General features: G+C 44.5%; 1 protein-coding gene, 1 long non-coding RNA gene and 1 pseudogene across 43 annotated transcripts in view; 2 read left to right on the top strand and 1 right to left on the bottom strand.

Annotated features, from left to right (window-relative positions):
* The window catches only part of LRRFIP2 (LRR binding FLII interacting protein 2), a 137,958-nt gene that overhangs the window by 42,298 nt on the left and 68,478 nt on the right, over nt 1-27,182 (top strand). For 20 of the 42 annotated variants that reach the window (XR_011388280.1, XR_011388279.1, XM_070072990.1 and 17 more), the window contains exons 3-7: nt 8,272-8,358; nt 9,713-9,763; nt 22,234-22,290; nt 22,386-22,430; nt 25,589-25,630. Coding sequence is in view for 40 of the 42 variants with exons in the window: in XM_070072990.1 (XP_069929091.1) it covers nt 8,272-8,358; nt 9,713-9,763; nt 22,234-22,290; nt 22,386-22,430; nt 25,589-25,630 (282 nt within the window). In the remaining 2 variants the exon portion in view is untranslated. The remainder of the gene's footprint in view (nt 1-8,271; nt 8,359-9,712; nt 9,764-22,233; nt 22,291-22,385; nt 22,431-25,588; nt 25,631-27,182) is intronic. The other 22 variants (XM_070072993.1, XM_070072991.1, XM_070072982.1 and 19 more) reach the window with 6 other exon arrangements.
* Nucleotides 1,815-3,016, top strand: LOC103350381 (L-lactate dehydrogenase B chain-like; annotated as a pseudogene).
* LOC138849416 (uncharacterized) lies at nt 18,245-26,295 on the bottom strand. Its single transcript, XR_011388281.1, has 2 exons — nt 21,435-26,295; nt 18,245-20,525 (listed from the first exon to the last, which is right to left on the bottom strand). It is a non-coding gene; the product is annotated as an uncharacterized lncRNA (long non-coding RNA).

Below are 27,182 nucleotides of genomic sequence, written 5' to 3'. Positions count from 1 at the left end.
GGAGGATGGCCCAAGTGCTTGGGCCCTGCACCCCATGGGAGACCAGGAGAAGCATCTGGCTCCTGCCTTCGGACCAGCGCGGTATGCTGGCTGCAGCACGGCGGCCACGGCGGCCATTGGAGGGTGAACCAATGGCAAAAGGAAGACCTTTCTCTCTGTCTCTCTCTCTCACTGTCCACTCTGCCTGTCAAAAAAAAATATTTATTATTGAAAATGCAGAGTGATGGAGGAAGGAAGGGAGGGGGAGACAGAGAGGGGTGTGGAGATCTTTCAGTGCTGGATCTTCCACTCCCCAGATGGCCGTAACAGCCAGGGCTGCACCAGGAGTCAGGACTCCATCTAGAGCTCACACCTGGGTGGCAGGGGTCCATGTACTTGAGCCACTTTTTGTGGCCTTCCCAAGTGCATTAACAGGGAGCTAGATAGTAAATGGAGTAGCTAGGACTCCAGTGTGGGCTGCAGCATTGCATACGATGGCTTAACGCAGTACCTTGACTGTTCTTTTTTTTAAATAAGCACATCCTTGTCTCCCTCCTGAGTGGTAGTCCCAAATGAAATCCTACTTATGGATTATATACCGAGGAAATAGTGAACCCTGCCTAGCTGATTGGATAGATCTCTCCTTACTCCTAGGCTCACTGAACAGATGAAGATTTTAACAGGATTGATTGGCCTCAGACGAGTCTCTGATTTGGAACACCACTGGGAACAAGAGCACGTTTCTTTTTTTCATATTTTTTTGAAGATTTATTTATTTATTTGAAAGAAGGAGAGAGAGAGAGAGAGAGAGAGAGAGAGAGAGAGAGGTCTTCCATCTGCTGGTTCACTCACTAGATGGCTGCAGTGCCGGAGCTGCAGTGATCCGAAGCCAGGAGCCAGGAGCCAGGAGCCAGGAGCCAGGAGCCAGAAGCTTCCTCCAGGTCTCCCATGCAGGTGCAGGGGCGCAAGCACCTGGGCCATCTTCCACTGCTTTCCCAGGCCATAGCAGAGAGCTGGATGGGAAGTGGAGCAGCCAGGTCTCGAACCAGCACCCATTTGGGATGCTGGTGCTTCAGGCCAGGGCATTAACCCTTTGCTCCACAGCGCCAGCCCCAAGAACATATTTCTTTAAATCTGTTTTTTCTGTGTGTGTGTGTGTGTGTGTGTGTGTGTTTTAAACTGAAGCAGTAACCAAATCCAAATTTAGGATTCAGAAAGCTTTAAAAAAAAAAGAAAAAAGAATGTTTTTAAGTGTTGGGCACCATAAAGCATATTATGACTAATCATGTGTCTCTTGGAGGTATTTTATTTTGCTTGTTCCTTGATGTTTCAGACAGATTGATTCAACAATATGGAGGGTGGAATAGAGAGGGATTGAAGTCAGAATTAGGAAACTTGAAGTACTCCAGAATAGAGTGTTCAAGACCATTTGGAAGAGGGGTAGTCTGTTGGAATGAAAACAGAACCATGGATTCAGAGGATATTGGAAAGAATGAGTTGGTGAGGAAGTAGGCAGTTCTGAGATCTTGGGTTTGGACAAACTTTCCATTTCTGGAGGCTGGAACATAAGGAAGCAAAGTCTGTCCTCTGGGGAAGATGGGCCGGCAGTCCAGGCAGTTAGAAATGGAGGCTTTGATACTGGCAGAGAAATCCGAGCTCGAGAGTTGTTCTCATTGGCTGACAGTAGAAACTGTGGAGTAAGCACATGAATGGAAAGGGTGTGTGCAGCAAATGGAAAAGGTATGTTTATATTTGGAGTAAGAGAAGCAGAATAATACCATTCACAGTAAAGAGACAATCTATACTAAGTTGAAAATCCTGGCCGCTAACTGTCTCCTCCGCCCGACTCCTGCCGCACTCGCCTCTCAGCTCCTGCGCCCGCCGGTGTACAATGGCAACCCCTAAGGAGAAACTCGCTGCACCAGTCCCTAACAATGAGGTCACTGTAATGGGTGTCGGAAGTCGGAATGGCGTGTGCTATTAGCATTCTGGGAAAGTCTCTGGCTGATGAGCTTGCTCTTGTGGACGTCCTGGAAGATAAACTCAAAGGAGGGATGATGGATCCGCAGCACAGGAGCTTGTTTCTCCACCTAAAATTGTGGCCGATAAGGACTAGTCCATGACAGCCAATTCTGAGGTCGTGGTGGTGACCGCAGGAGTCCAACAGCAGAGGGTCATCTCAACCTGGTGCAGAGAAATGTGAGTGTCTTCAAGTTCACTGTTCCCCAGATTGTCACAGTCCCGACTGCATCATCGTGGTTTCCGACCCAGTGACATTCTTACATACGTGACCTGGGAACTAAGTGGGCTGCCCAAGCACCGTGTGATCAGAAGTGGGTGCAACCTGAATTCTGCTAGGTTTTGCTATCTCATGGCTGAAAAACTTGGCATTCATCCCAGCAGCTACCATGGATGGATTTTGGGAGAACACGGCGACTCAAATGTGGCTGCCTGGAGTGGACTGAATGTGGCAGGTGTCTCTTTCCAGGAACTGAATCCAGAGATGGGAACTAGAGATAGTGAAATCCAGAGATAGTGAAAACTAGAAGGAGGTACACAAGATGCTGGTGGAAAGTGCCTGTGAAGTCATCAAGCTAAAAAGGTACACCAACTGGACTGTTGGATTAGTGTGGCTGATCTCATTGAATCCATGCTGAAAAATCTCTCCAGGATTCACCCAGTGTCCACAACGGTGAAGGGCATTGAGAACAAAGTCTCCCGAGCCTTCCGTGCATCCTCAGTGCCCGGGGATGAACCAGTGTCATCAACCAGAAGCTGGAGGACGGCGAGGCTGCCCAGCTCAGGAAAAGTGCAGACACCTTGCGGGACATTCGGAAGGACCCGAGAGACCCGTGACTCCCGAGTGCCAGGTGTAGAAACTCAAACTCGGATGTGATCAGTCCTGAGCCCACAGCTGTCATCCATGTGTGTGGGGCACAGTCTGCTTTTCCTCTTCCTTACTAGGCGAATTTCGGGCTCATACTCCAAGCACAGCCTGGCTTAATGCTTGCAAAAATGAGTTCTTGAACAAACAAAATTAACCATTGTAATTAAAAAAAAATAAAAGAAAATCCTGGGATAATTCCTCCAAAAGGAATTGTCCTTTTGGATCTGGCTTACTTCATTTGGTATAAAGTTTTAAGGTACATTCATGTAACATTTATCAAAATTCCCTTTTTAAGGCGGAATAATATTCTGTAGTATATATATGTGTGTGTATATATATACATATGCATACATATATATACATATACATGTATATACATATATATACATATTATATATGCACACACATATATACACACATATATATCCATACACACACACACTACTGTTTGTTTATTCATCCATTGATTGTTTCTGCATTTTGGCTATTTGATCTTTGCTTTCATTTCTTTTTTTTCCCCAAAGATTTATTTATTCATGTGAAAGGCAGAGACACAGAGATCTTCCATCTGCTGATTGCTCCCTGCATGGCTGCAACAACAGCTGTGGCTGGGCCTGCCTGAAGCCAAGAGGCAGGAGCTTCCTCTGAGTCTCCCACGTGGTTGCCCTTGGGCCACCTTCCCATGCTTTCCCAGGCGCATTAGCAGAGAGTGGGACTGGAAGTGAAACAGCCATAGGTGAAGACTTAACCTACTGTGCCACAGCTCTGGCCCTGTCATTTCTTTTGTTTTTATGTAAAATAAATAAGTGGAATTGGAATTATTTATCAAATAGTAATTATACGTTTAGTTTTTTAACTTCATTTTGAATTTGGTATTTCTGGTCCTTTATTTTTATGTCCCATATATTTTGTGTGTGTGAGGTGTATGGTAAAATAAATCCACAGCTCTTTTCATGTGACTGTTCTCTGTTGAAAATGGTGTGTTACTACCTAGAGGTGTGCTTGTTTGCCTATACTTGTCTTTTTAAAAATGCTGCAAGATAAGTGTGGGTTAGAATCAGCATCAGCTTCTTACTTACTTCCTACTATCAGTATTGCTTCAGGTATCTGGTAGTGATGTATAGAAAGAACCAGAAAGAATAATTTTAAGTCTCGTTCACTGCTTTTAAAAGGTTTGATTTGGTAGCTTTTTTTCCTTGTTATGTCCAAGAGAGGTAACGTGATTGGATAAAGTCGGATATGTAGCAAATGGAACCAACCATGTGTGTCTCTGAAGCTCATATTCTTTTCTGTTTTCTTCTCTTTTATTGTGAAAGAAGCCTTATTAAAGAATAGATTGCAATTATTTATAATTTTTCTATTTTTGTAAAAAAAAGTCCTATTTTAGTAGAAATTGTGTGGAATTGGCCATAGACAGATTCTAGAGAGATGAAGTTGGCATTTTTTTTTTTTTTTGGACAGTCAGAGTGGACAGAGACAGAGAGAAAGGTCTTCCTTTTCCGTTGGTTCACCCCCCAATGGCCGCTGATCCGAAGCCAGGAGCCAGGTGCTTCTTCTGGTCTCCCATGCGAGTGGAGGGCCCAAGCACTTGGGCCATCCTCCACTGCACTCCCAGGCCACAGCAGAGAGCTGGACAGGAAGAGGAGCGACCAGGACAGAATCTGGCACCCTGACCAGGACTAGAACCTGGTGTGCCGGCGCCGCAGGCAGAGGATTAGCCTATTGAGCCGTGGTGCCAGCCGAAGTTGGCATTTTTTAAGGATTTCTTTATTTATTTGAAAGTTAGAGTTAGAGAGGCAGAGGCAGAGAGAGAGAGAGGTCTTCCATCTGTTGGTTAACACCCCAAATGGGTGCAATGGCTGTAGCTGGGCCAATCCGAAGCCAGGAGCCTGGAACTTCTTCTGGTCCCCCATATAGGTGCAGGGCCCAAGGACTTGGGCCATTTTCCACTGCTTTCTCAGGTGCATTAGCAGAGAGCTGGTTTGGAAGTGGAGCAGCCGGGAGTGGAATTGGCACTTATATGGGATGTCAGTACTGCAGGCGGAGGCTTTATCCACTGCGCCACAGCACCGACCCCAGGAATTGGTATTTTGAGATAAATTTCTAAGGGAGGCTATAGTTATAAAGCTAATCACTTGATTGTCTCTCCCTCTCTTTGTGTTACTCTGTCTTTCAAATAAATAAATAAATCTATCTTGAAAAGGGGGAAAAGGGCAGGCATTGTGACAGCGGTCCAAGCCACCTCTTGGGACACTAGCATCCTGTATTAGAGCACTGGTTTGAGTCCCAGCTACTCTGCTTCTGATCCAGCTCTCTCATGTGCATGAGAAGGCAGCAGATGCTGGATCAAGTTATTGGGTCTGTGCCACTTGCTTGGGAGATCTGGATGGAGTTTTGGCCTCCCTGCTTTGGCCTGTCCCAGCCCCGTCTGTTGTGGGCACTTGGAGGAGTGAGCCAGCAGATGGAACATCTCTGTCTCCTCTCTCTTTCACTCTGCCTTTCAAGTAAATCAATAAGTAAATCTTTTTAAGAAGATGATATACATAGAAATGAAAATTCCTACTTATTGCTATAGTTTTTTTTAACAATTTATTTGGGAGGCAGAGACAGACAGGCATGTAGGCAGAGGCCTCCCATCTACTGGTTCATTCTCCAGATTCTGACAGCAGCTGGGCCAGGCCGAAGTTGGGAGCTGAGGCTCAGTCTGGGTCTTCCACGCGGGCGGTGTGGACTCGGGTACTTTGAGTCATCACCTGCTGCCTGCCGGAGTGTGTGTTAGCAGAAAGTGGAACCACTGGGACCACTCTGGGGCTTGAGCTCAGGCACTCCAGAGTGGGCTGTGGGCATCCCAAGCTGTGTCTTAACTGCTACCCCAGTGCTCTTCCTGCTCAACTTCCTTAAGTTTAAAAGCTTTGAAAGTTGTGGCCGGCGCCACGGCTCACTAGGCTAATCCTCTGCCTTGCGGCGCTGGCACACCGGGTTCTAGTCCCGGTCGGGGCGCCGGATTCTGTCCCGGTTGCCCCTCTTCCAGGCCAGCCCTCTGCTGTGGCCAGGGAGTGCAGCGGAGGATGGCCCAGGTGCTTGGGCCCTGCACCCCATGGGAGACCAGGATAAGTACCTGGCTCCTGCCATCGGATCAGCGCAGTGCGCCGGCCATTGGAGGGTGAACCAACAGCAAAGGAAGACCTTTCTCTCTGTCTCTCTCTCTCTCACTGTCCACTCTGCCTGTCAAAAATAATAATAATAATAATAATAAAGAAGAAAGTTGTGATACTTTTTTATTTAAAAAATATTTTTTGCTAGCTCCTGAAACATATTTTAGCCTTGAAGTCTTTTTCTGTAAAGTACAGATGTTAGTTAAAAAAAAAGAAATGTGATGTCCATTCATAGTTAGAGAAGAAGCGACTTCTGTAGTGATCTGAGGACCTGACCTGAATCAGATTTAGGATGTGGTCAGCACAGAGGAAGTTACTGCAAGACCGAAAGCAGAGAGATTTAAGTTTCACGTGGTGCATCGAGTCGTTTCCTTACCTTCTTGATGCTCCAGTTATTTAGCAGATATTGAGGCGCAGAGTTGTGGGGTAACAGAAACATACCGTGTAGTACAGTCGTGACAGAGGAATGGGTATAGTCCCTCTCTGTGAAGGAGGGCATGGGAGAAATCCTCAGAGAACGTAATATTCTGTCGGAATCAAGAGCCCATCATGCTGGTCAAGCCGTCAGTGAAAGAAGCCTAACGTAATGCAGAGGCCTGGCAGAGAGCGGATGGGGTGTGCGTGGTATGGGTGGAACAAGTTCTGGGAAGTAAGATGGGGACCTGGCTGTGCAGAGCCCTGTTTCTGTTTATGTCTCTTCTTTTTGTGCTGTTCTATGAATTTTTTCTTTTTCTTTTTTAAGATTTATTTATTTGAAAGGCAGAGTTTCGGAGAAGCAGAGAGAGAGAGAGAGAGAGAGAAAGAGAAAGGTTTTCCATCTGTTGGTTCGCTTTCCAGATGGCTGAGCGGCCAGAGCTTTGCTGATCCGAAGGCAGGAGCCAAGAGCTTCTTCCGGGTCTCCCACAGGGGTGCAGGGGCCCAAGGACTTGGGCCATCTTTTGCTGCTTTCCCAGTCTATAGCAGAGAGCTGGATCAGAAGTGGAGCAGCCGGGACTAGAACTGACACCCATATAGGATGCTGGCATTGCGGGCAATGGCTTTACCTGCTGCACCACAGCGCTGGCCCCTGGATTTTATTTTCTTAAACTGTAAGACCAGCTGAGTGATGTGATCAGAAATATGTTTTGGTGGGGCAGGCATGTGCTGTGGTGATTTAGTCCCTGCTTGGGACAGCCTCTCCCTGAGTGCTGGGTTCCAGTCTGGCTGTTCTACCTGTGATCCAGTTTCCTGCTGATATGCATCCTGGGAAGCAGCAGTCCCTACTTGGGAAACCCAGGTAGGGTTCTGGGCTCCTGGCTTTGGCCTGGCTCAGCCCTTAACTGTTGTTGGCATTTGGGGAGTGAACCAGCAGATGAAAGATCACCATCTGTGTCTCTGTCTCTCAAATTAAATGAAAATTGGGAAATAGAAAAGCATTTTGAAAGACTGGTTTGTCAATTATATAACCATGTGGAATATAAACTATTGTGAAGATTCTAGAGGTACGTAGATGGATTTGGAAGCACTTGCCGTTGTTCAAGTGAGAAATGAAGAATTCCTGTTGTATGATTCCATTTATATGAGACAGAAAGTAGATTAGTGGTTATCAGGAGAAGGGGAAGGGGTCTTGGGAATTGACTGCAATACATATGAGATTTATTTTGGTGATGATGAAAATGTTCTAGAATAGATAGTAGTGATGGTTGTGCATCTTTGTGGATGTACTAAAAATCACGGAATTGTGGAATTGTTTACTTTTAAATGGTGGATTTGATGGCATGTGAATTGCATCTCAATTTGTAAAGAGAGAGGAAGGAACTGAGGGAGGGAGGGAAAAGCAGACAGGACAGTGATTATAAAGGGAGCCCAGATGGATTTGAGAGAGACTCTGTGGTTGAGAACTAACTCTTCGGAGACTGAATATTGAGGTGTCCAGAATGAAATAGTGACTGGTGCTTTCGTTTCTAGTCTGTGTGAATTGATAGGGAATGCAATGCTGAGAAAAAGGCAGACTTGGAGACATTTAATGAACTGAGTGACATGTGTCGAATGTATAATCAAGGTGAACAGTGAAAGTGATGGCCCAGGTTTGGGGAGGGATTCTGGGACTAGAGAAAGAAACGAGGGTATAGAATTTGAAGGAACAGGCAAAATTACTGATGGATGACGTCTCCTTATTGGAAAGAATGTCCCGTTTTCTCCTCATCCTCAGTTTGATGTGGAAGTGTTTTGTTGTTGTTTTATGAACCTGAGTTTTATTTTACTTTCCAGGCAGAGGCAAGACTTGCAGCAAAACGGGCTGCTCGGGCCGAAGCGAGAGATATTCGCATGAGAGAACTGGAACGACAGCAGAAAGAGGTAATTAGGTGGTATGATCCTGTTTTCATGCTTGTTCTCAACAATCAGTACATGACTAGTTTATTTCTGATATGCGTCTGGTGCCCTCTGCAACACTGAGCATAGTGTAATTTTTATGTGTTTTAGTGAGCCACTCTATTTCAACAGACTAAATGTGATATTTGTTTTAAATGACAACAAAACCTCTGTAGTTCTTATGTACATTGTTAAAAATTTTCATGGTATTTTAAGTGCTTTTAAAGGGTGCTTAGGGATGACAGACTTACTCAGTATAGCCCTGTTTAGTCCTGTAATTTGGATTAATTATGAGACTTGTGTAGTAAGACATTGTGAAGTGATTCAACCTTTAAATTTTGAAGTATATTTAATATTGGAGGAAAGTATTCATTTAAGACAGTGGGAAAATCAGTCAAAACTGTAAAGCTGATTAGCATCCAATTTTGTGTCCCCTCCCCCCTGCCTGCGGAGTTAATTCTCTGTAAAAGTATTTGCTGTATATTTCAGGTACTGTGCTAGGTAGTGGAATATCAGCCAAAGTAAGATAAAACAGAAAGAAAGAAGACCTGGTTTCTGGTGAATCTAGAAAGAAAAAGGGAACTATGACAGAAAGTCCTAGTAATAATATTTTTTGAAGTTCAATTTTAAAAAGCCAGTATTATCTAAAGGGTTAAAAACCACTAGAAAGATTACTAGATAGTGATTGCATTACATACTTTGTCAGTGGGAAAATTATGGTTGATTTTATTTTCTTCTCATGCTTTTCTATAGTTTACAAATTTTAATATGCTTTTAATATCAGAAAAAATAAGAACAAATAGCATATAGAAATTAGGCAGATTAAAATGAAACAAATACTCTTTTTACCTTTTCCTTCTGACATTGACTTTGCCCTAAAAAATTTCATGTAAATATTTTTGATATTGAATTAGTATGAAGGGAAAGAAAGTATTAAATACCCTCTTTTGATGTTGATAAAGATCTATATGTATTCTGTTATCATCACAACTCAAGAAAAAATTGGTATGTTGCTAATTTTTTTTAAAACCTCATATAGTTTCAAAAACTGAATGTAATTCATGGCTTGAAATGGAAATGTGGCAATGCTTTGTCGTTTTTTATACTCCTAAAATTATATGAAATAATAAGCAGAGGGGACTTATCAAATATAATTCTGTTTATGGGCCTCTACAGAACCATGTACCTCATTATTGCACATATTTAGTAATTTTCTATATTTTGAATTCTAAGTTTGAGTCAGCTATCAGTGTTCTTTGGGAAAATGTGTATGGCTAAGGCTTTGTGGAGACTCTAGCGTGTTGGAAGCATTTTATTAATGACACTTCTGCATTTCTAGCACTCTCATCACTCCTTTGATCGGAAATGGGGGCAGATTCATAAGTGGCTGGTAGGCCAGGATTGCCTGTCTTGCATGTTGTGATCAGTTGCTAAAATAATGCAGTCTTGAAGTAAAACATTGACTAATAGTTTGCACAGTAGGAGTGTTTGGCCTGTGTCAGTCTGAAAAGGTCACAGAGTGTCTTGTTTGTCTCATCTGTAAATACATACTTGGAGTCCAACCAACCATTTTCTTTTGTGGTCAATAGCTTCACCTTTATCTCATGAATGACCTGATCAAGAAAGATTAAGTGAATGAATGTGTCTTTCCTTTTATAGATTTGTTCTTTTCTCTCTGAAATTCCTCCCTCTTTTTTAAATATGAGGTCTATAAGGTGTTCGCTGAGAGATGAACCAAGTCATTTAAAAAAAAAAAACAGATTTATTTATTAATTTGAAAGGCAGAGTTACAGTGAGACAGAGGCAGTGAGAGAGAGATCTTCCATCTGCTGGTTCACTCCCCAAATTGCTGCAACGCCTGGAGTTGAAAAGATCCGAAGCCAGGAGCCAGGAGCCTCTTCTGTGTCTTCCACATGGGTGTAGGGGCCCAAGTACTTGCCCATCTTCCACTGCTTTCCCAGGCAATAGCAGAGAGCAGCCTGGATCTTGAACCAGCACGCATATGGGATGCCGGCACTGCAGGCGACAGCTTTACCTGTTATGCCACAGAGCTGGCCCCCAAGTCATATTTTCATCTCTGAAAATTATTTTCTTCAACTCTCTCAGTTCACTGTCAGTTCCTCTACCACCACTACCAAATTTTTTAGCTACAAGAAAGTTGCAGACTGGTAGAATGTTATTGAGTCATTCCTCAATTTGAACTTTTTTCAAGATTGGTACAGTTCCCAAACTTATTATGGGAGTTCTTAAGTTGGTGTGTGACTAGGCTTGGGAGGTAGGGTATGAGCCTTAAAATCTCATGCAAACTTCGTATGCTTTTATGGGAAATGCTAATGGGTATTTTTTATCATCAGATTCTCCAAGATGAATGTGATTCCTAAAGGGTTGGGAACCACTGTCTAATTGTTGCTAACCAAGCAACTTTCATAAGCAAGTCTCTTTTGTAGCATCATTTTAAGGTGCAATCAGAATTAAAATATTCATATCAGTTATCATTGTGAGATCATTTTAGGAAAGAGAGAAAAAGAGATGTTTTGTTACTTAAAAATAAGTGACCCCTCATGTATGTGTTTGTTATCTCAATGTAGAATCTGTTCTTTTTTAGTAACTAAAGCTAACCTAATTAATCTTATTTAATGTGTCTTGTGCATGTAACTGGGTTACTGTTGTTGATGATGTATTAAGAATGTTTTTGTGTGAATGAAAGAAATTACTTAGCAAATTTCTATGGAAATATTAATTTATTTGTTCTTTTAATTATTGTAATTCTAAAATTAGATTGCCTAAGATTTTAAATTTTATTTGTTTATTTATTTGAGAAGCAGAGGAAGAAAGAGAAGGCTCCCATTCACTGGTTTGGTCACTGAATTCCTACAGTGGTTAGAGCTGGGCCACACTGAAGATGAGGTGGGAGCTCACTCCAGGTCCCCCTCATGAGTGGTGGGACCCAATACTTGAGCCATTTCTTGCTGACTCCCAAGTTGTTGATTAGAAAGAAGTTAGGATTGGGATGGCGCTAGCTCTTGAACTCAGGTACGCTGAAATGGCATGTGGCATTCCAACTGAAAACTTAACCCCTGGGCCAAATGCCTGTTCCTGCCTAGGATTTTAGTTTAAGGGTAGACCAAGAAACACGAGTTACAAGGAAATGGATACGTTGAACAAAGACCACGCAGGTAAGCAGGTGTGTGTGTGACAGGTACGCAGTTTAGGCTGCTGGGTTTGCAGGGCAGGAAAGCAGTTTACATTAGAGGCTTCAGATGCCAGTAGTGACTAACGCAGGTCCTGATTGATAGGCAGGACTTGGACATGCAGAGAAAGCGGGGGTTGACTTCAGTTATGAGGATGAGGGCTTTAAACCTTTTCTGCAGCTGCCTTTTTTTCCCCTTTCAAATGGATTCTTTTTCTAACTTACTTTTGTTTCTCTGGCTGCTTTGTCTGAGGGCCCATAGCAGCAGTTGGCATGTGATAGTCACTACATAAAATATAAATGACTAATAAGTTTATAGTAAAATATGGATACACACAATAGGACTATTACTAGTCCCTGATCTTACTTTTGTGTGTGAAGTGGGTTTTTGGGATGTGACGAAGGAATGCAAGTGCATGGAACTCAGGAATGGAGCTCACTTGGAGTGTGTACTGTATGCCAGCACTGTGCTGGGGCTTTCATGTGGATTTCATTTCACATTATAAGACAGGCTTCTGTCTTCGTTGGGTAGGTAAGAAGACAAGGGATTGGTGAAGTAAGTGGCTTGCTTGGTCATGGACAGAGCCAGAACTTGAAGTTATAGCAGGGTACCCCAGCTGCTGGTGGGTCAGGAAGTGAAACAAACGAGAACAGAATTGCCCAAGTCTTCCTGGGGCTCCTCTGCCTTGGCCAGCATTCCATGAACCTAATGATCCTGGTTTTAAATGGGGTATCTGAATGAGTAGCATATTGATGTGTGTCTCAGAGCACATGCGTGTGTGGAAGAGTGAATGCAGTTTCTCCAGCCCCAATTTAGTAAATATTTGTTGGCAGAGATGACGACTAGGTGTATTCGTAGGGTTTTGGTTTTCTTTGTTCTTTCTTTTTTAAAGATTTATTTAGTGTTCACTTTGGCAGCACATATACTGAAAATTGGAAGATTGATTTGTTTATTTGAAAGAGTTACAGAGAAAGAGAGGTCTTCCATCCTCTGGTTCACTTCCCAAATGGCCACAATGGCTGGGGCTGGACTAGGCTGAAGCCAGGAGCCAGGAGCTTCTTCACAGTCTCCCACGTGGGTGGCAGGCGCCCACACACTTGGGCCATCTTCTGCTGCTTTTCCCAGGCCAGTGCCAGGGAGCTGGATCAGAGTGGAGCAGCTGGCACTCAAACCAGTGTCCGCATGGGTTGTTGGCGTCAAAGGCAGCAGCTTCACCTGCTCTTGCCACAGTGGTGACTCCTGTGGTTTCCTTTTACTAAAACACTTCATCCTCACTTCAGTGAACTTTCATAAAGAGAGTATATTCCATTAAATAAATATATCAAAATGTAATTTTCTAGAAAGTTTGAAGCAAATACACATCTATTTTTTAAAGCTTTATCCTGTTCATTCAGTTTTTTTAAAAGATTCATTTATATATTTATTTATCTGAAAGGCAGAGTTAGAGAGACAGGAGGGGCGTTAGAGAGAGATCTTTGATCTGCTAGTTCACGCCCCAAATGGCTGCAACAGCCAGGGCTGGGCCAGATCAAAGCCAGGAACCTTGAACTTCTTCCAGGTCTCGTACTTGGGTGTAAGGGCCCAAGCAGTTGGGCCATTTTCCACTGCTTTCCCAAGTGCGTTAGTTGGGAGCTAGATCAGAATTGCAGCAGCCAAGTCTCAAACGGGTCTCCATGTGGATGCCAGCCTCGCAGGTGGAGGCTTACCCTGCTGTGCCACATGCTGGTCCTTCATTCAGTCTTGGGTTCTGTAGTACTGTTAAGGTCTCTCAGGATAATGACAGTGTATTTTTTTTTTTAGATTTATTTTATTTATTTGAAAGAGTTAGAGAGAGAGGTAGAGACAGAGAGAGAGGTCTTCCATCTGCTGATTCACTCTCCAGATGGCCGCAATGGCCAGAGCTGCACCGATCCGAAGCCAGGAGCCAGGAGCCTCCTCCAGATCTCCCACATGGGTGCAGGGGCCCAAGGACTTGGGCCATCTTCTCTTGTTATCCCAGGCCACAACAGAGAGCTAGATCGGAAGAATAGTTGGGATAGAACCAGTGCCCATATGGGATGCCAGCGCTTCAGGCCAGGCCTTTAACCCCTGCTGCGTCACAGTGCCTGCCCAACAGTGTATTGTTTCCCTGACCATGGAAGAGAGTTATACTCTGCCTTGTCATTGGTACCTAACTGTCGCTCCTCCTCTTCGTGGAGGAACGACACAGGACCCTGCGCTGTTCTTTCGTCTGCTCGGCCCTCCCCGGGTTTGCTGCTGGTTCTTCCCGGGTTGGCTACTGTCCCTTCCACCTCCGTGGAAGGGCGGTTCCCCCTGGCCACTTTCCCCACTTCTGCAGGGGAGCGGCACTCCGCCGGCCGGCTCTCTCGGGGGCTGCACAGGTATTCCCTCAGATGTTCCCCTTAGATGTTCCTGGTGCATGCTGTCTCTCTCCTCCTTTATAGTCCTCCTCTGCCAATCCCAACTCGGCTGCCCACACGCCGAGTATGCTGCTCTCCTCCAATCAGGAGCAAGTCCTACAGTTTATTGGCTGAACTGGAGGCAGCTGTGTAGAAGCTGTTTTCTTCTCTCCCAGCGCCATATTGTGGGAGAGCAGATGCATAGAACAAGTCTTAATTCCAGTAACTCAGTCTAGTCCGAGTTGCTCCCCACAGATCCCCCTTTCTTTTTATTTTTTGGCGTTGATACGCGCCTGTCTTCGGTGTCCCGCGGCACACACTCTGCTCTACTTGCTAGAGTTGCCACAGGTTCTTACAAGTCCTATCAATCAGGCATACCGAATCCGGGTCCTCTCTTCGCCATGTTGTGAGGAGGTTTTTAGGCGCTGATGCGTGCCTGTGTTCGGTGACCTGCAGCTCATACTCTGGTCGAGCCGCCTGCTGGTGCTTACCGCCTTGCTAATCAGGCAGACCGAATCCAAGCCTTCTCATTGCCATATTGTGGGGAGGCCTATTGGTGTTGATTTGTGCCTATCTTCGGTGACCTGCAGCTCATACTCTGGTCGAGCTGCCTGCTGGTGCTTACCGCCTTACTAATCAGGCAGACCGAATCCAAGCCCTCTCATTGCGGTATTGTGGGGAAACTATTGATGTTAATAACGTGCCTGTCTTTGGTGACCTGCGGCGCATAAGCTGCTAGCCGCCCGCAGGTGCTCATCGCCTCACTAATCAGGCAGACCGAATCCAAGCTCTCTCATTGCCATGTTGATGGGAGGCCTTATTTTTCTGTTTCTCTATCTCCGGGCATTCCTACCTCTCCCATTTTACTTCTATCTACCAGCATTCCTAACTCTCTCATTTTACTTCTAAACTTCTGTTTCTCCTATCCCTGCGGCCTCCCGGCGCCCGCCCCGAGGCTGCTTCTCGGCACCCGCCCCGCGGCGGCTTCCCGGCTCTGAGCCGCTTCAGCCCGCGCCTCTCTCATCTGCGCGGCTCAGCTTTGCGCGCACACTCCGCGGTCTCGCACTAGCCCAGCGTTCCCTATCTACTTGTGCCCCGCACGCTCTCTCTGCGCATGGCAGCCTCCACGAGTCACACAGCGTAGCTTACGTCTCCGCCACTAGCATTCAATCTAAGTTCCCCGGGCTAACCTGGCGAATTCAACCCAGCTCACGTCTCCGCCCCACGATTTGGCTTCCCGTCCTTTGCTCCCCGGGCTAATCAGACGGATCCCAACCTGGCTTACGTTTCCGCTTCTGGTTTTAACTTTTCGCCCCCTATTCCCGGGCTAACTTGAGAATCCCAAAGTGGCTTTCGTCTCCGCCTTGGCCTGCCCCCCGCGGCTTCAATTTCCCTAACATTTTTCTCTACCCGGTATGTTTCCCCAAGCTTTCTTCCAACAATATTCCTCCCTCATTTCTCCTGGCTTCTCCCCACAGTCCGTATCCAAGTCTGTTTGTTCTAGCTTTCACTTTCGCTTTCGACCTTAGAGATTTCTCCCAGCTTCCCCCCGTAGTCCGTATCTGAGTCTATGCCTAGGCTTTCAATAGCTTCTTCCGGCACCTTTTTCGTCCGGCTTTTCCCTAGGCTGTTTGCTAGTCTCTCTCTCCGGTAATTTCCACTTCTTCCCGTTTCTTCCCTCTTAAGTTTCATATCCGTCCTAGGTTTCCTATCCGAGTCACGGCACCATTATGTCGCTCCCCGTCTTCGTGGAGGAGCGGCACTAAGCCCTGCCTAGGCTTCCTATCCGAGTCACGGCACCATTATGTCGCTCCCCCTCTTCGTGGAGGAACGACACAGGACCCTGCACTGTTCTTTCGTCTGCTCGGCCCTCCCCGGGTTTGCTGCTGGTTCTTCCCGGGTTGGCTACTGTCCCTTCCACCTCCGTGGAAGGGCGGTTCCCCCTGGCCACTTTCCCCACTTCCGCAGGGGAGCGGCACTCCTCCGGCCGGCTCTCTCGGGGGCTGCACAGGTATTCCCTCAGATGATCCCCTTAGATGTTCCTGGTGCATGCTGTCTCTCTCCTCCTTTATAGTCCTCCTCTGCCAATCCCAACTCGGCTGCCCACACGCCGAATACGCTGCTCTCCTCCAATCAGGAGCAAGTCCTACAGTTTATTGGCTGAACTGGAGGCAGCTGTGTAGAAGCTGTTTTCTTCTCTCCCAGCGCCATATTGTGGGAGAGCAGATGCATAGAACAAGTCTTAATTCCAGTAACTCAGTCTAGTCTGAGTTGCTCCCCACACCTAACAGTGCAATTTGCTGTAATCTTTTCTATTTGGATATTGGTGCTACTATTTCATGAAAAGCCACTGGCAATATAAATGTAACTCTAGAAATACCTGGGAAATGAAGCATTTTTTTTCCAGAGAAGGAAGAGTCTTGGAATGAAAACCCAAATACTTTGTCATTTTGTTTTTCCCTCTGTAATTGGTGGAAATTTCACTACTGTAGGATGGTTATCTTCGTGGTCTGATGAGTCAGAAAATCTGAATGCTTGTCCCACCATGATCTTATGGATTCTGACTTAGTTCTTTTGTGCTTTAGATTTGTTTACTCTAAAATGAAGGAAGAAGTTAGTCTACATGATTTAAAAGATTCTACTAGCTCTTTTTAAGTATATACTTTATTTGAAAGGCAGAGTTAATATATAGAGATGGAGAGAGAGATTTTCTATCCACTGGTTCACTTCCCAAATGGCTGCAGTGGCTGTGTCTGGACCAGGCCAAAGTCAGGAGCCTGGAATTCCCTCCTGATCTCCCATGTGGATGACAAGGGCCCAAGCACTCAGGGCGTCTTCTGCTCCTTTCCTAGGTGGTTAACAGGGAGTTGAATCAGATGTAGTGTGGCTGGGACTCATATCTGCACTTATATGGGATATGTGGGATGCTGGCATCCCGGGTGGGAGCTTAACCAACCACAGTGTTGGCCTCCTCTACTAGCTTTTATATATATATATATATGTATATGTATATATGTATATATACATATATTTATTTATTAAATATTTATTTATTTATAGAGTTACAGAGAGGCAGAGAGAGAGAGAGAGAGAGAGAGAGAGAGATCTACCTACCATCCACTGGTTTATTCCACAAAAGGCTGCAGCGACCGGAGCTGGGCTAAGCCAAAGCCAGGACCCAGGAGCTTCTCCAGGGTCTCCCACACAGATGCAGGGGACCAAACACTTGGGCCATCTTCTGCGGCTTTCCCAGGCCACAGCAGAGAGCTGACTGGGAGTGGAGCAGCCGGGTCTTGAACCGAAGCCATATGGGATGCTGGCACTGCAGGTGGCGGCTTTACCTGCTATTCCATGGTGCCCGGCTCTCTACTAGCTCTTAAAGACAATTCTAGAGTTATTACTGAGGCTTTTTTTTTTTTTTTTTTTTTTTTTTTTTTTTGCCAGGCAGAGTTAGACAGTGAGAGAGAGAGAGAGTTATAGACAGTGAGAGAGAGACAGAGAGAAAGGTCTTCCTTCCGTTGGTTCACTCCCCTAATGGCTGCTATGGCTGGCACTGCGCTGATCCAAAGCCAGGAGCCGGGTACTTCTTCCTGGTCTCCCATGTGGGTGCAGGGACCCAAGCACTTGGGCCATCCTCCACTGCCCTCCCAGGCCACAGCAGAGAGCTGGACTGGAAGAGGAGCAACTGGGACTAGTACCTGGCGCCCCAACTGGGACTAGAACCCGGGGTACCAGTGCCACAGGTGGAGGATTAGCCTGGTAAGCCACGGCGTTGGCCTGAGGCCTTTTCTACAATTTCCTTCTGTTTTCCTCCCATTTGCCACTATGTAAAGTTTTCAAGGTAGGAGGAGTAAGTAGAAAGTACATAAATGTTTTTTCTTTCCGTGTGAGAGTGGTGCTGCCAGCCTACTCTCAGGACAGTATGCTGAGAGACAGGGATCTCTGTCTGCGGATCCATTCCCCAGTTCTCTCAAGGCTGAAGCCAGGAATCTGGAGCCTAATCTGGGTGTCCATGTGGGTAACAGGGACCAAATACTGGAGCTGTCATCTGCTGCCTCCCAGGGTGAGCTGGAATGGGAAGCAGTGCCAGAGTTTGAGGCCAGCCATTCCTTGAGATCTTGAGATGCCAAGTAGGGCCAAATGCCCACCCCACAGTATGTATTTTGTGTGTTTTTGGTACAGTAAAAATGTATATTCAGCTTGCTTTAATGTTTTCCCTGAACGTATATTTTGTCAGTTTTTTTTTTTTTTTTTTTTTTTTTTTTTTTTTTTTAAGATTTATTTGAGAGACAGTGTTACAGAGAGAGGGAGAGAAAGACAGAGAGAGAGAGAGAAGTCTTCTATCTACTGGTTCACCACCCAAATGGCCGCAATGGCCAGGGCTGGGCTAGGCTGAAGCTGGAAGCCTGGAACTTCTTCCAGGTCTCCCACATGGGCGCAGGGGCCCAAGCACCTGGGCCTCCTCCGCTGCTCTGGAGGCCATCAGCAGCGAGCTGGATTGCAAGAACAGCCAGATTAAACTGGCGCCCGTGGGGGATGGTGGCACCGCAGGCTGAGGCTTAACCTCCTATGCCACAATGCCAGCCCCTTGTCATAGAGGTTTTGAGAAATGCTATTCTGTGCAGTAATCACTAGCTATGTATAGATAATTAAATTTAAATTGTTTAAAATTAAGCACTTTATTTTTAATTTTTCAATGTTTAGTGCTATTCACTTATTTAACATTTATTTATTTGAAAGAGAGAGAGAGAGAGAAGCAGAGGGAGACAGAGACAGATGGAGAGACAAGAGTCAGAGCTCTTTCATCCTCTAGTTCACTTCCCAGACGTCCACAACGGCTAGGACTGAACCAGACCGAAGCTAGGAGTTGTTAGCTCAGTGCAGGTTTCCCACGTGGCTGCTGGGGACCCTGGTACTTGAGCCCGCATCTGCCGCTTCTCAGAGTGCACACTGGCAGCAAGATAGAGCGGGTGGCAGAGCTGGGCCTTGAGCTCAGGCTCTCCTACGGAGCAAGCAGGCATCCCAAGCAGCATCTCAGTTACTACACCAAATGCCTGCTTCTACGTCCAGGTTACATTTTGGTTTCTTTGTTGTGCTTCCAGCATTTCCAGGGCCAGTAGCACCATGTGGGTTTTAGTTACCATACTGACACACATGTAGAACGTTTCCTTTGCTACAGGAAGTTCTTTTGGACAGTACTTTTTTAAGGTGTAGTTTGATATGGAATCAATTATGTTCTTTGTTTAAATTAACTGGCCTATGTGCCTATGTGGGGTTTTTGTTTTACTCTGTATTCTGCCCCTTCCCCCCAGTTTATCTATTTTAGAGGCAGGGTGGGGGGAAGTGAGCCTGCAAGCTTGCATCCACTGATTCATTCCTACAATGCTCCTAGGCAGGAAGCTGAAGCCAGGAGCTGGGTACACAATCCAGGTCTCTCTTTGATGTCAGAAAACCCATTACTTGAGCCATCACTGCTGCCTCCTAGGGTCTGCATTGGCAGGAAGCTGGGATCAGAAGCAGAGTTATGCATTAAACCCCAGTGCTCTGATGTGGGCTGTCAGGATCCTAACTTATCTTGACTGCTAGACCAAATGCCCATCTCCACTGTGTAATCTTCTCAAATCTTTGTAGAGCAGGTTTTCAAATGGAGCTAAAAAGAAAAGCTGTTTAAATATAGAACTGTATCAGTACTTAGTAAGATACTTTAATGTGAGTTTATTTTTATCATAAGCATAATTGAAAATGAACATGAATTCATCTGTTTTTGCTGTATATTTGAAGGGTCATACTCTATTTTAATTAAGACATTTTCTTATTTTTATTTGAAAGGCAGAGAGACAGTGAGAGATCTTCTGCCTGTTGTTTACTCCCCAAATGCCTGCCACATCTGAGTCTGGGCTGGGCCACGGCCTGGCGCCCAGAACTTAATCTGGGTTTCCCATGGGTTAGCAGGGACCCGAGTACTTGAGGCTTCGTCTGCTGCCTTCCTGGGTGCCTGTTAGCAGGAAGTTGTAATTGGAAGCAGAGCTGGGACTTAAACCCAGGCACTTGGCTGTGGAATGTAGGTGTCCCAAGTGACTTCTTTTTTAAAAAAAATTATTTATTTGAAAGGCAGTTAGAGAGAGAGAGAGAGAGAGAAGAGAGAGAGAGAGAGAGAGCGCGTGCGATATCCCCCGTCTGCTGGTTCACTCCCCAAATGATTGTAATGACTGGAGGTGGGCCACACTGAAGCCAAGAGCCAAGATCTTCTCCTGGGTCTCCTTCTGGGGTATGGAGGCCTAAGCAGTTGGGCCATTTTCTGTTTCTTTCCCAGGTGTATTAGCAGGGAGCTGGATCAGAAGTGGAGCAGCTGGGAATTGAACTTGCACACACTGGGATGCTGGTGCTGCAGGCCAGCTGTACCACGTCACCAACTCCCCAAGTGACTTCTTAAAACTGCTGTGTCAACTGCCTGTCTTTGCCGTGCTCTTTAGATGGATTTTTTAAAAAGATTTATTTATTTATTTGAAAGAATTACAGAAAGAGAGAGATAGTTAGAGAAAGTCTTCAATTCACTGGTTCACTCCCCAGATGACTGCAACAGCTGGAACTGTGCTGATTTGAAGCCAGGAGCCAGGAGCTCCTTCTGGGTCTCCCATGTGGGTGCAGGGGCCCAAGGACTTGGGCCGTACTCTACTGCTTTCCCAGGCCATAGCAGAGAGCTGGATGGGAAGTAGAGCAGCTGGGACTTGAACCGGTGCCCATATGGGATGTGGGCACTGGAGGTGGTGGCTTTACCCCACTATGCCACAGAGCCGGCTCCCAGATGGATTTTTAAAAAGTGCTCTTGGGTAGCTAGTGGAACAAAAGAAAAGAGAGTATAAAGGGGATATTGGCCCAACATGTATGTCACCCTGGTATTCCAGATAATACTGGGAGGGGCATATAGGATTAACTTACCTTTAGTACAAGGCTCTTTGAACTAACCAATGCTCCATTGCTAATAGCTGAATGTGGAAAAGTTTAAATTACATTTAATTTAGTTAGCTATTGGGGGTTGTGGTAAGTTTTTAAATATATGCTTAAAGTATGACTCTTGAGGTGACTTTATCCACCCTTAGTTGTTTATGTAATTTCTGTTAAGTATTTAGTTTTTCATGTTAGCAACATGTAATCTAGATCTGTTTAACTTATTTGTTCCTTCCCAGTTAGATTGGTGAATGAGAAAAAAGTTCTTTACAGTGATCACAAAATTATAACCCAGTGTTTTTAAAGCAATATACTCTCTCCTTAAAATACATCTGTGTGGGACTGGCACCGTGGCTCACTTGGTTAATCCTCCGCCTGTGGCCTCAGCATCCCATATGGGTACTGGGTTCTAGTCCCGGTTGCTCCTCTTCCAGTCCAGCTCTCTGCTGTGGCCCGGGAGTGCAGTGGATGATGGCCCAAGTGCTTGGGCCCTGCACCCGCATGGGAGACCAGGAGGAAGCACCTGGCTCCTGGCTTCGGATTGGCGTAGCTCTGGCTGTAGCGGCCATTTAGAGGGTGAACCAACGGAAGGAAGACCTTTCTCTCTGTCTCTCTCTCTCACTGTCTAACTCTATCTGTCAAATAAATAGATTAAAAGATATGCAAAAAAATACATCTGTGATTGCGGTCAGCGTTGTGGTATAGTGTGTAAAAACTGCTTCCTGTGATGCTGGCATCCCATGTGGGTGCCAGTTCGTATCGCAGCTGCTGCACTTCTGATATAGCTCCCTTCTGATGATTTGGGAAAAGCAGCAGAAGATGGTCCAAGAACTTGGGCTGCTGCCACCCATGATGGAGACCCAGATGAAGCTCTTGGCTCCTGGCTCTGGCTTGGCTCAGCACTGGCTCTTGCAGACATCTTGGTAGTGAACTAGTGAATGAAAGATCTTGCTGTCTCTTTTTGTCTCTCCCTCCCTCTCTGTAACTCTGACTTTCAAATAAATAAATAAATAAATATTTAAAAAATATGATGATAAATTAATGTTAACAATTAAAAAAGATGTCTCTTAATGCTGAACTCAACTTTTGTTTAAGTATACTTGTGTATTTTTATCTTGATGTATTGAGCTTTTTGGCTATAAAAATGCATACAGCTTGATAAAATCAAAATGTTGCCAATATTGTTTCTACTTTGTTCCCAACAAAATCATGCATGCAGCTACCCTAAGGTGCTCTGTGAAGCCACGTCTAGGATTGCTCAGTTCTGATAAGCAGCTGTCTGATCAGTCATTAACTCTCCATACACTTTTTCCTTTTTCCAGGAAGACTCGGAAAGGGCCAGGTTTTCCCACCGGTCCAGTCATCATCGTCCTTCTCTGGTTTGTAGTAACTTGTAAAATGTCCATAATGCTCTTTCTCACTAGCTTAATGTGATCATTCATGAACTCTTACTGTTTGTTTTTCTTTTTATCAGAAAGTTGAGGATGCGTTGTCCCTTCGGAGTCTTGGCAGTCACAGGGTTGGTATCTGAAGTTGTTTATACCGTAGTAGCAGTGGGTGAGCTTTCGTCAGCATCAGCAATCGCCTCAACAGTCTGGCAGTGTTCATTATTCCTTGTCTTTAAAAAAAATGTAGAAAATAGCAGAGTTCTTTGATTGAAAAGTGAGGCTTTCATTCAAATTATTGCTGTAAATAAATTCTCAGATCATGAATATTTTAGTCTATCCTGTCTATTCTCTTTTTCTGTAGAAGGACATTGATTTTGGAAAAGTATCACAAAATAATACAATTAATTATATAGAATAACATCTGCTTAGTTCTAACTCTCAGGTTTTTCCTACTTTAATATCTTAAATACAGTTTATTAAATGGGAAATAGTTTTGAGGCTTGGGTGACTAATTACAGTTTCATTATATGGAAAAATTGAACTGTTGACTTGAAAAGTGCTCTGCTTATCATGCTTTGCCATCTTGCTGAACACTTCCTACCTATTTAGCATAGACTGTAATAAATCAAGGTTAATTAGAAATTGCTTCTTAAAATAAGGCTGGCTTATTGCGCTGAGACCCTGCTTGCTCTCCTTCCTGTTAGAGATTTATGCTCTAAACCTCAAGGCAATGCTTTTAATTTGCATAGTGATCCATCTGGGCTTTTCATTAGTAAAATAATCTTTCAGGTAAGGTCTTATGTGTTAATTTTCCCCAATTCTGTTTGTCTTCCCACATTATATAATATATATAAAAAGAATATGGTGTAATAAACGTAGCTTGTTCTGACTTACTAGTTATTGACACATTTATAATCATAGACAATCTTTCACACTGGTTATTTTTATTATGATGAATGTGATCTGTGTTTTTAGAGTAAGTTAGTTAATTAGTTTTTTTTTTTAAAGCCCTAGCAACCTGCTTCCTAGGGAGGCAGTTTCTTTCTTTCTTTCTTTCTTTCTTTTTTTTTTTTTTTTTTAGATTTATTTTGTATATTTGAAAGACAGAGTTACATAGAGAGGTAGAGCCAGAGAGAGAGAGGTCTTCCATCTACTGGTTCACTCCCCAGATGGCTGCAATGACCAGAGTTGAGCTGATCCGAAACCAGGAGCCAGGAGCCTCCTCCACGTCTGACATGTGGGTGCAGGGGCCCAAGCAGCTGGGCCATCCTCCACTGCTTTCCCAGGCCATGGCAGAGAGGTGGACTGGAAGTGGAGCGGCCAGGACTTGAACTAGCACCCGACTGGGATGCTGGTGCTGCAGGCCGGGCCTTTAACCCACTGCGCCACAGCAAACTAGTGTTTGAATCATACGTATTTTAGTTATAAAGCCTTAGGTTTTTAAGAATAGTAGAATATTAATAAATCTTTATAGAAATCTAACATAATGAGCTTGAAAGTGATTTTGCAGGACAGAAACTTTATTTTTATAAATTTGTTATGTTTCTCCCTAGAGATGCTTTTTTTTTCCTCTTTAAATACTTTGAGAAGATTTCTAAAGTAAGAGAATTAGTCAACAAGCACTTCAAAGTTGAGTGGCTCCAGACTGTGAAAATGATTGCTACCCCTCCCCTTCTCTTTTTAATGTATGCACTTTTTTCTTTGCTTTCCTTCTGTGGTTCAGAATGTGAATTTTCACATAGTTGTTATCAAGCAAGTTATTTGTAAGTTGCTATATAACCCTAGGAAATTTGATTATGTTAGTTTATAAGTTAAAGTTAAAGCAACCTAAGTTTGACTTAATTTAGGGCCTTTAAAACAAATCCGCAAACAAAGAAGAAAGATGTAATTAAACTGTAAGGAATTACTTATCTGGAATATCTCTAAGGTAATGAGATTGTTTTTCTTCTTTATGGGAATTGTAGCACTTATAACTTTCCATGATTTCAGTATGATAATTATGGAAATTTGCTATTATGGGATGAAGTAAAGTTCCCAATATTTTAAAAAGTCAACATGTGAATTTGAAGTGTAATAAAAGTTTCATATCCTATAGAAGACTATCACTTTTTCTGTGAGTGTACATGTTAAATGCTCTGTTTTATTCAATAATTTTTTTTCTTTTTCTTTTTTTTAAATTTAATTTTATTTATTTATTTATTTTTTGACAGGCAGAGTGGACAGTGAGAGAGAGAGAGACAGAGAGAAAGTTCTTCCTTTGCCGTTGGTTTACCCTCCAATGGCCGCCGCCACCGCCGCAGGCGCAATGTGGCCAGTGCACCACGCTGATCCTAAGTAGGAGCCAGGTGCTTCTCCTGGTCTCCCATGGGGTGCAGGGCCCAAGCACTTGGGCCATCCTCCACTGCACTCCCAGGCCACAGCAGAGAGCTGGCCTGGAAGAGGGGCAACCGGGACAGAATCCGGCGCCCTGACCGGGACTAGATCCCGGTGTGCCGGCGCCGCAGGTGGAGGATTAGCCTAGTGAGCCACGGCGCCGGCCTCTACATTATATTTTGAAAAGGGAAATTAAAACAGGTTGATTGCAGTTCAGCTCGTTCAGTCCCATGTTTGAAAGAAAAATGAGCAGTTTTAAGTATACATACACTTTAGCATTAACTTATACTAGGAAGAGTAGGAAGAAGGACATTTTGTAATTCAAATATAATGGCTTTTTTTTTAAGATTTATTTTATTTATATGAAAGACAGAGTTACAGAGAGAGAGGTAGAGCCAGAGAGAGAGAGGTCTTCCATTCCATTGGTTCACTACCCAAATGACCACAATGGCCAGAGCTGAGCTGATCTGAAACCAGGAGACATGAGCTTCTTCCAGGTCTCTCACGTGGGTACAGGGACCCAAGGACTTGGGCCATCTACAGAGACAGATACCTCCCATTTGCTGATTTACTTTCCACATGCCTGCAACAGCCAGGGTTGCTGGGACAGTCCAAAACCAGGAGCTCAGAGGTCCATTTGGGTCTCCCCTGTGGGGAACAGGGTCCTGAGCACTTGAGCCATCATTTCCTGTCTGCATTAGCATATAGGTGGAATGGCTGGGACTTGAATGGCTACTTAGATCTGGAATGTGGATGTCCCAGGTGGCAGCTTCACTCCTTGCACCACAGCACTTGCCATAACATAATAGCTTTACTATTTAGTATTTTAAAATATTATTGGATTTTTAATAACTGTAGGCTTTATTTCCCCCCTCTTTGTATTTTTGAATTTGGAAATGCAATCAACTTTGACCAGTATGGTCACCTCAAGGACAGATCATCAAGACTTTCATCATTAGTATGTAGTACATGGCTTTGTGTTGCATATGGGGTTTTATTTTATAATCATTTGTTGGTGTTAGTCATAGATTGTAAATAAATTGTACAGCTTTGTTATGATCTTCTGGGGAATATGTGTGATTAACAAAGCAAAAACTTATTTTGTGATTGTGATATAATTTTTTATTGGAATAGTAATTTTCTCTTAGAGTTTCAAGATGAAATGGAAATGATTTGCATCCTCATTTAGAACTAAAGATTGGTGGTGATAACTGATCTCAAAGCGAGGAACCACTCACCTCACACGGACTCATTGCCCTAGAAAGCATGTTTCTAACAGTGCTTTTTATTTTTTTTAAAGATTTATTTATTTTTTTGAATGGCAGAGTTACCAAGAAGCAGAGGCAGAGAGAGAGGTCTTCCATCTGCTGGGTCACTCCCCAAATAGCTGCAACAGCCAGAGTTGAACTGATCCCAAGCCAGGAGCCTGGGCCATCTTCCACTGCTTTCCCAGGCCATAACAGAGAGCTCGATTGGAAATGGAGAAGCTGGGACTTGAACCAGCACTCATATGGGATGCTGGCACTGCAGGCAGCGGCTTTACCCAGTACACCACAGTGCTGGCCCCAGTGTTTGTTTAAGTTTTTATTTTATTTGAAAAGGGAAGAGAGTGAGAGAAAGGAAGGAAAGGGAAAGGAAAGGAAGGAAGAGGAAAGAAAGGAGGGAGATGGTATTTTCCATTTGCTGATTGACTCCCAGGGCTGGGCCAGGTGGAAGCCAGGAGCCCAGGTCTCCCACATGATATCAGAAGTCTAAGCACTTGAGCTATCATTCCCTATCTTCCACAATGCATTAGCAGTAAGTCAGATCAGAAGCAGAGGAACCAGGACTCAAACTGCCTCTCCAATATGGGAAGTGGGTGTCCCAACAGCAGCTTACCCCGCTTTGGAGCAGTGCCAGCCCCTCCAACAGCGTGTTGATACAGGCCCAGTTGTGTTTCATTTTGTATGTCACAAGCTAGCAGGTGTGAAGTTGCCATACAGAAAACATCCAGTAGTGATAGACAGTGCCTGAAATGTTTAGTCCAAGTGTTTTGGTTTAGCTTGGTTTCTTTTTATGGTATTTCACATTAGCCAAGCAAGTAAAGATGTAGCTTGTTTTTCTTTGGACGATGTTATGTGAATAGGCTGCTTGAGTTTCTAGACCAGGGGAGTGTGGATATCTCTTAAAATGTTTGCAGTAATGTATAAAAAAGATGCCTATTCAAAAATAGAAAACTGAGTTTATAGTCATTGATTTGGACTGTATCATGGGAGAAGATTTGCTTAGAGTAGAACCGTCTGTTGCCTTTGGCTCTAAAAAGGTATGGTATTTATAGCTGGACTCCCTTGTTTCAGGAGAGCAAGTCATGCTCCTGACCTCCGAGGGCCTTGCACAGGATGACCATTTAGTAACACTGCTGCAGTGTTGGGTCCTCCATTCTGTGTTGACAGGTCTCCCCCGAGCACCACTCACTGGGTTAAGAGTATTGTCTGGGGAAGTGCAACGTCATGTTCTTTATTTGGTCACTT

The sequence above is a fragment of the Oryctolagus cuniculus genome, chromosome 4, assembly GCF_964237555.1.
Source record: "Oryctolagus cuniculus chromosome 4, mOryCun1.1, whole genome shotgun sequence".
In the NCBI taxonomy this organism is placed as follows: domain Eukaryota; kingdom Metazoa; phylum Chordata; class Mammalia; order Lagomorpha; family Leporidae; genus Oryctolagus; species Oryctolagus cuniculus.
The sequence above is the reverse complement of the archived record's forward strand: the minus strand, read 5'-3'. Positions and strand labels throughout refer to the sequence as shown.